We start from the raw sequence: 9,245 nt of genomic DNA, 5'->3' as shown, positions 1-9,245 counted from the left end.
GATGAACAGTATGCCAGACTATAGGCCTCGAAAAATTAATAGACTGCAGCCAATGCACAGATGGGGACATGCTAATTGAGTTCAGGTAAATTGTAGCGCAGGTGTGTGTGACCATGACTGTGGAACCATCTGGTTTAATAATAATTTCTCATCCCTCCAGTAATATTATAGTGTCGGTACTATTGAAATCTGAAATGCAATAAACCTTAAAGATTATTATAGGACAGTAACATATAAAACATTTTTCCGTGTGCTTATCAGTGAAGGAATTTATTAGGGAGACGAGGAGGAGTTACCTTATCTTGCCGTATTACTGATATAAACACCTCCGATGGAACATCATTTCATTCAAAAGTATCTCGTGCTGTTTCAGTTACTTTGGATAAAAAAATGCATCTACTATTTCTGTGTCTCGTCTCCATTTGCTTTGTAAACATTAGCACTGGCGCAGGTGAGTGAATCCTCTCCGTTTTACAATAGAAAATAACATCGCAAGAATGCTATGCATTCGTTCTCATTTGACTTTATATGTTATAGGGTCTAATATCGTAGATCTTGTCATTTTGATTGCCTAAATAAACACCGCAAGATAAAGGAATTAATTGTATTCAAAGGCTATTAATAGTCTACTCAAGAAACTAGACTATTGTTACAAATGAAATGGTCCTGACAAAAAAGGATAATGATGCTGTTGCACTTTATTTCCCTCAACGTTCCAATGGGCATTATATACCGACTTTTAGGATGGTAGAGTGGGTTTCGCGTAGGATTTTCGGGGGGTTACTGTATGGAATTGATGCGTATGGTGGTGGCACAAGCGAATGATTATTTTTTCGCAAATGTTCGTCTGAAAACATTTACTACTTTTGCATTAAATCTAACTTTTCTCTTGTATAATTGTATTACTCTGACATATACAATGCATGCTACACATGTGTGATAGTATATAGCCTAATGCGCATAATCTAGCCTACTTTCAATGAAAAAATACACCAGACTTTATACCGGACTTTACCGATATATTGTTGTTGGTGCGGAATAAAATAATAAAACGTCATCTAAACAATTCGAGGTGCATCACCGATCTAAGTCGTTTCTCTGAAATCATCATACAGGGATATTTATTGGTCTCTTTATTTACAGATACAAGCAGTGGTGATACAAGCAATGACACCCAATAACTGGCTATGAGGTTGCAGACTAGATGATCCGTGTAGGAATTACAGAACCTTTTAGGCTACTCTCCCATTTTAGGGGAGCATAAATAATTTAACAAATTAACATAATCTGAATCTAAAGTCATATTAAATGCTTGCCTGAAGTGTGCAACCCACAGATATCACCAGATGTTGGTTATCCCTGATGATGCCCTGCTAGGCATGTACTGCAGTCATCTCCAGTTCCTGTTTGTTTCCCTGGCATTTCTACTTCAGTCTCATCTTCAGTGAAATGCATATTCAGTGGGCTTAAGGATAGGTGATTGACTTGGCCAGCCAAGATCATTCCACTTTTTTGGCACTGAAAATGTAATTGGTTGCTTTAGCAGTGTGTTTGTAGGCTTTATGCAAGGTAAAGAGCTGTTCAGTGAGTTTTGAGGCATTTTGTTGGACCTGAGCAGAATTGGTAGATAACATGTGAAGTAGGCCAAACGTGACCAAAATGTCTGTTTATTATCAATTTTTATCACCTTTAGCATGACGTCTACACGATAAGTATGTATATTGTCAGGTTTGGGGGACAGCGGAACCAAGCGCATACTCAGGGGTAACAGGGAAATATCAGGTTTAATGACACAAGTGGATGAGTGGCAGACAGAGCGTAATCCGAAGCACAGGCAGGATTCAAAAACCAAGTGGTCAGTCCAAACAGGGCAGAGGTACAGAAATCGTAATCCAAAGAGACAGTCCAAAGAGCAGGCAGGGGTCATGAACAAAAAAATCCAAAACAGAACAGAATAGAATGAAGTGGAGCTGAGCAAAACAGATACAGGGCCCAAGTACGGGGAAGCTAGAACCGGGGTCGGGAACAGAAAAACAGAAAGCTGACAGTACGTATTGTTCTAATTGTCCTGCCATTTGTTTCTTCTTTGTATCTAGCAATATGTGAGTCCCTTTTCCTTACACTGTGTAGCCTACTACTATTTACAGAATTATTGATTTTTGTAATGTGAAACATAACCATAAATTGAGGTGAATGGGAAAATAATCTTCAATGCTCCATCAAATTTTATGTAATTACTAAAAAGTTTAAAAAAAGCTTCCTTTTATATTAATATATTTATGCTTCCTGTTTTAGATTGGTGTTATCAGTCACAAGTGTCATGTAACAGATCTTGTGTTGGTAAGTCTCATTTACATCGTCTGTGTATTGTACTGTGTTATAAAAGGTTGACGTTTTAGTTGTGTTACTGTACATATGTTATATACTCAGTTAGAGCAAAATAATCGAATATTTTTAAAATATGATTATAAGTAAATGATAATCAAATTTCATATTGACCTGCTTATTTACATTACATTAGTTATTTAGCTGATGCTTTAATCAAAAGCAACTTACAGTTGATTTGACTTGATCAATGTGGGGTTAAAGGCCTTGTTCGAGGGCCCAACAGCTGCACGGATCTTATGGTGGCTACACTGGGGCTTATTAAATGCCTTCTGGGTCCCAGTCATGCAACTTCACCACTAAGCTATATATTTAGATAGCTAAATGTGTTTATTAATTACAGTAAATACATCGTACAGTTTTAAACTGTGGATGAAAGGGCGACCTGTAGCATATTGGTTACAGTACATGACTGGGACACACATAGCCACAATAAGATCCGCACTGCTGTTGGGCCCTTGAGCAAAGCCCTTAACCTCCAGGGGAGGATTGTCTCCTGCTTAGTCTAATCAACTGTACGTCGCTCTGGATAAGAGCATCTGCCATAATGCCATTAATGTAATGTAATGCAATGGATGAAATGATTCCTGCTTATTCTAATATGTTTGAAGGTCCAGACGAGTGGAATGGAGTGACAGGTTCCTGTGAGGGAAGGGCACAGTCTCCCATTAACATCGTGACAAGGAAAGCCCTGCTCGATGAACGCCTCACGCGTTTCACATTTACCGGCTACCAGGACGTTTTCAACAGTCTTGTTCAAAACACTGGCCACTCAGGTACACTTTTACTGGAACGCCAATATGGTCTTAATTCTGACCTTTTTGTGACCATTTTTAATAGCTTTCATTTAGCTGAACACCAAGATGGCTGTGTAAATGGGAAATCGCTGGAATTTATATAGCGCCTTTATCCAAAATGCTGTACAATTGATGCGTCTCATTCACCCATTCATACACACACTCGCACAGCAATGGTGATTGGCTGCCATGCAAGGCAACAACCTGCATGTCAGGAGCAATTTGGGGTCAGGTGTCTTGCTCAGGGATATTTCTACACACCCAGGGCAGGATCGAACTGGCAACCCTCCAACTGCTCGACGACTGAGCCAATGCCACCCTTTGTAAATATTATTTTCCATTAAATGGAAGTGAGACTTTTAGTGCATTAGCCTATTGCTTACTGGCATAGCAAAGCATTTTAATTGAATATATGAAAAAAATTAAAATGTAATGTAAAATATTAAATGTAAACGATTCAAACCTTTTTCGACAACACACTTTAATTCCCAGCCGGGTGTTGTTTGGCAAATGTAGGTCACACAGTTGAAAACCAGGAACAATAATGTCCCAGCTTTGCACCCGGGAACCACCAGTAATGCCATGAAGTTATGAAATGGTGGAGTGTTAATTCAACTAACAACGTTTATATAGAGTGAGTCCAATAGGGACCACATGTACACCGTAAGAGTTCATTTAACGCTTTTACTCTGTGATGGCCACTATAATTAACTGATCACTAAAGACTGAGAACAATGGTGGACAATGACAATGGTGATTTGAATGATTGAGTGAATGATTGATTGAATGATTGAGTGAATGATTGAGTGAATGATTGATTGAAGTCTTTGTCTTTGTCTTCTTCCAGTTCAAGTGGGCCTGCCTCACAGTCCCAGGATCAGTGGCGGTTTGCTAGAAACCTCATACAAGGCAATAGAGCTGCACCTGCACTGGGGCAAGAATGGAGGCCCAGGTTCAGAGCACACTATTGACGGGGAACAGTATCCAATGGAGGTAAAGCCCCACATGCTGCATTCACATCCACTTGCTCACCGTATCAGTTTTACATTTCATAACATTACGTAATCACTTTTCACAAACTTCAAAAATTCAAGACATTTTTGCATTTTCACTACCCCGGTGTAAAGATCCAGCTTGAAATGACCAGTTACGAGCTGCTTCAAAACATAGCTTGGAGCTGGTCTGACCTGGTCAACCATCCACCAACTGTTTCAAAACCTAGCTTTAGCTGTTTTTTTTCAGCAGGGTATGTTTCCGCAGTCAGGGTAGCCACACATTGAGCAAGCTCACCCAAAGATTCATACTGCAGCCTTGTTTGCTTGTTGATGGCATGGCAAGAAAGATAGTACCTACTACCTAAAGTCTTCATTTATAGAGTAAGATATCTATGATTACCCTGCATTTGACCTTAATCACACAATTCATCAATGATGTTGAGTGGCTGTAGTATGCATGGCTGTGGAAATATGACTATTTAGTATAAGCACTAAATTACAAGATAATCTAATATAGCTTTGCATGACGATTTCTACTGGCACTGAAATGTTCTTTTTTAATCAGATATGCAGCATTAGTTAGATTCAGTAGTCTAGATTCAGTATTTTCTTATTTACTCCACAGATGCATATTGTCCATATGAAGCAGAATTACAATTCCTTGGCTGAAGCTCTTCAAGACCCTGCTGGATTTGCAGTCCTTGGATTCTTTTACGAGGTTAAGGGATCATCCGATATCATACTCTGTATTTGTGACTCACCTTGGCTTCTTTGAAATAGCTGTAAATGTAAAGTGCACCATGTCGTGATTCATGAAGCAATAACGAAGTTAAAACTATGTTCAGTCAAAATGGAACTGTGGTTTGTAAAGTGGGTTAGTAGGCGGAAGGTTTGATATAATTCCTACAATTGCAGACGTCACCAAGTGTCAATAAAAAATATGAGCCCATCATAAGATCCTTGGAAAAAATTAAACAGCCTGGTGAGTGACTTTCATTTACTTTATCCCCAATTCATGGCCATTTTATTATTGCTTGTATGCTATTGTGTCTGTGAAAACAGTTTTAAGATCAGAACTGTAGAGTCGTTGTGCACCTGTACTGTACACAAATCTAAGGAGGGAAAGGTTGGTTGCCATATGGTTGGAATCTAGGTTGTGACAATTAATGAACAGTGAGACTGTGGTCTACGAGAAGGAAAAGCGTTGGTAAATGGTCACAGTAATATGTTACTGGTCAGTGCAGATAGGGCAAAGTTACATATTTATATACAGTGAGGTCTTAATTTGGCTCTGTACTCCACAATTCTATATTTGTAATCAAACTGCCTTCATTATAGTGGGGAAATATTATATATATACTTATTATATCCACTATAATGAAGGAAAGGGGGCATAGATCTTATTTGATACTTATTTGTGTATTAAAATCCAATCATGCAGTCGATTATTAATATTCATTGTTTTGAACTGACAATATTAATTATGGGTTTTTCTTTTTTAAATTTACACTCAGAAGTGTCATTCAGTGTTTAATAAACGTTTAAAACCGGTCAGTTTGACCCAAACCAGACACAAGGGTAAATGCCTAATAATGTGAAGGGCCTGTTACGTGTGCTTGGCTCCTAGGCTCCAACACGTCTCTCAGTGACCTCTCTCTGGACTCGCTTATCCCTGCACAAGAGAACCTGACCGTGTACTACCGCTACCAGGGCTCCCTCACCACGCCAGGCTGCTCCGAGGTCGTGGTCTGGACCATGTTCCAACAGCCCATTCCCCTCAGCGTGGAGCAGGTATGGTGCTCGTCTGCCTTTCCCTGGTCTGCCCTGCTGAAAACAAGAGCTGAAAGCATTGCTTTGGAACAGCTGGCAGCTGGTTGACCAGTTCAGACCAGCTCCATACTCAACATGGTTTGACCAGCTCAAGCTATGCTTTGAAACAGCTGGTAACTGGTTGACCGGTTCAGACCAGCTCAAGCTATGCTTTGAAACAGCTGGTAGGTAGTTGACCAGTTCCATACTCAATGTGGGTTCACAAACTCAAGCTATGCTTTGAAACAGCTGGTAACTGGTGGACCAGTTCAGACCAGCTCCATACTCAACATGGTTTGACCAGCTCAAGCTATGCTTTGAAACAGCTGGTAACTGGTTGACCGGTTCAGACCAGCTCAAGCTATGCTTTGAAACAGCTGGTAGGTAGTTGACCAGTTCCATACTCAATGTGGGTTCACAAACTCAAGCTATGCTTTGAAACAGCTGGTAGCTGGTTGACCAGTTCAGACCAGCTCAAGCTATGTTTTGAAACAGCTGGTAGGTAGTTGACCAGTTCCATACTCAATGTGGGTTCACCAACTCAAGCTATGCTTTGAAACAGCTGGTAACTGGTGGACCAGTTCAGACCAGCTCAAGCTATGCTTTGAAACAGCTGGTAACTGGTGGACCAGTTCAGACCAGCTCAAGCTATGCTTTGAAACAGCTGGTAACTGGTGGACCAGTTCAGACCAGCTCAAGCTATGCTTTGAAACAGCTGGTAACTGGTGGACCAGTTCAGACCAGCTCAAGCGATGCTTTTCTACGGCAGGAAGCTGGTAATTTCAAGCTGGTTTTACACCAGGGTGTATCACTACTAGACTAAAAGTCTCACAGTCTCAAGGTTTGCCTCCTTCTTTCTCCATTTTGTTTCTTCAGCTCTCTGCGTTCTCTGAACTCCAGTTTAGCAATGGGGAGCCGATGATAGGGACCTTCCGCCCGGTGCAGCCCCTCAACAGCCGAACCGTGTACCGGTCTGGAAGCAGTGTTGTCCTGGCCAGCTCACTCGTCCTGGTCACCTCTCTCATGGTCTCCATTGGACTGTAACAGTTTTCACATGGTAATCCTTTATCTTAGGAGACTATTTATATTGTTGGAATACAGCTGTCACTGATACTACTAATAATAGTACTTATTAGCGATGCACTTCCAAATTTTTAGTTTGACATGGTTTGGACATCAGAAAAAAAACTTCACAGCTTCAAAGAGTCACATATTATTACAGTTATATGTATCAGCCAAAACAAATATTTGTATTGATTTAATTACCCCTAATTTGCATTGAAAAAGTGTGAACTTCAAACACAATAGGGAACGTTTCATGTTGTACATAATTATACACCTATTTTTTTTTTTTTTTATATGGAAATGCTTTTCTTATTTCTTATTTTCAATTGTCAGATGGGCAATATTGCATGCAAGAGATTTTTGTCAGGAATTAAAATATCAAACTGACATTTTGATTTCGTTAAATTTGTGAGTGGGAGTGCGCTCATGATTGTGGCCAAGTCAAAATAAATGTGTGTGAACCTATGTGACTGTTGTTGCATCTTCCGTTTATTGTCATCTCTCTGGCACAACGAATGAGACGCTGTGTCCGCCTCTACTAAGCGTACGTGCAAAAACAGGTGTTTCGAAATGATTGAAAATGGTATCATGTGATTTCAGCCAGTCTTACATGAATCAGCCGCATTGATAATTGTTTATGCAGGCAACGCCTCGTGTATTTCAGGAAGACAAATTCGGCACATGATTCAATACATGATTCAAAAGTTGGAATTTTCTGTTTCCATGTGTCATATGTACAGTTTAGACCCATTTTCTTTTTCATTTAGACGTTGTTTTCCCCTAAATTTTCTTAAATATTTCTGAATGAAATCCCAACAGTGGAAGACACGTTTTTCAAATGATTCCATACAATTTTAAGAGTTCCAGCAGCAGACTTTTAAGTAGGACGGTATTTCAAGCGTTAAGATACTATTGCAAGATAACGGCTATCAGCATTTACTGGCGTGCTTATCAGCTGTACTACCAAGCATTAATAAAATTAGGTTTATAAATGCATTCATACAACACAATGTTTATACAAGGTTTATAATGTATTGTATTTTGTTGAGTATCGTGTAAAAATGATATTTTCACAAATGTAATTTGCCAGTGCTGAAATTCAGGGACATATGGCCAAACATTGAACTTAATAATCGTTTGTTTGCTGTGAATAATGACTACGAAATCGAGTCAAGTTTTGGAATGGTCTTTGTTGTTGTTCAACGTCACATAATTAAAAAATTATAATTAAAAGGTAGAGGTTAGTGATTAAATGGTGGCTAGCTAATGGACTTGACAAGCAAGCAATCTGTATAAAAGCCCACAGGAATACCCTATCGTAATGACGACAATGTCTTATCATCAAACAACTGGTCAAGATTGTATGCGAGTGTAAAATGTTGGTGTACATGACATTGCACTATTATATAGTAGCAATGTCTGCTTTTTCACTGCAAAATCTAACAACTGGTGACAGCTTGTGAAAGCAAAATTGAAAGTGCAAGGGCAATATTAATATGTTGACAAATTATCACAAATTTACATACAAAAACTAATTTAACGTCAAACAAATAGAATAAATAAAACGACAGTAAGATAAATCATCTCCAGGCACTTGATGATTTCACAACATTCTAGCATAACACACTCATGTTCGGTTTCTTTCCTCAGCCATAACCTTTTATTTCGGTACAGAGCCCTTCAGTAAGGTATGTGACAACGCACTTTGAACAGATAGGATATTACAAGACATGACATTGTTCTCACACTTGGGCTAATGCCATATTATCCCGGTGGTCCAGTTCAGATGTCAGCGCCACAAGTTAACTTCTCTGCACACCAGCTGCTAACATGCACATGCTCATAACAGCCAAATAAACCGTTGATTGCTTTTTTCTGCTTCATAATTGAAGGTTTTATACAAATGTTAAGTAAACGTGGACAGTGGGAACGTATTGAAGATGTTATAATAAAGACATTGTTGATTTCTTGGAAATTTGCATAGATAAATATGTGGGAAAGTGTTGCAAAAGCTGTTAATTTTTTATGAGTTTGTTGTTTTCTTCTTATCTGAAACTGAAATGGCACATCTATGCCTTGATAAACCTTAACATCACGCATAGCACAACCCCTATATTGTTTTTTTATTACTCAATGATATCAGCTTATCCATGGTCTCTATTTATGATAGCATATCATAGTATATTCATAGATA

The 9,245-nt window shown here is 39.1% G+C and overlaps 1 protein-coding gene across 1 annotated transcript; it reads left to right on the top strand.

Moving 5' to 3' along the window:
* The first annotated feature begins 332 nt into the window (after positions 1-332).
* On the top strand, positions 333-7,516 carry LOC133108624 (carbonic anhydrase 4-like). Its single transcript, XM_061218240.1, has 8 exons — positions 333-451; positions 2,296-2,340; positions 2,997-3,161; positions 4,030-4,175; positions 4,803-4,895; positions 5,093-5,159; positions 5,805-5,968; positions 6,863-7,516. The coding sequence occupies exons 1-8, from the start codon at positions 391-393 to the stop codon at positions 7,028-7,030; spliced, it is 909 nt and encodes a 302-aa protein (XP_061074224.1). The 5' UTR covers positions 333-390; the 3' UTR covers positions 7,031-7,516.
* The last annotated feature ends 1,729 nt before the right edge of the window (positions 7,517-9,245 follow it).

The sequence above is a fragment of the Conger conger genome, chromosome 13 (genome assembly GCF_963514075.1).
Source record: "Conger conger chromosome 13, fConCon1.1, whole genome shotgun sequence".
Lineage (NCBI taxonomy): Eukaryota > Metazoa > Chordata > Actinopteri > Anguilliformes > Congridae > Conger > Conger conger.
This window is presented reverse-complemented; position numbering and strand designations above follow the sequence as displayed.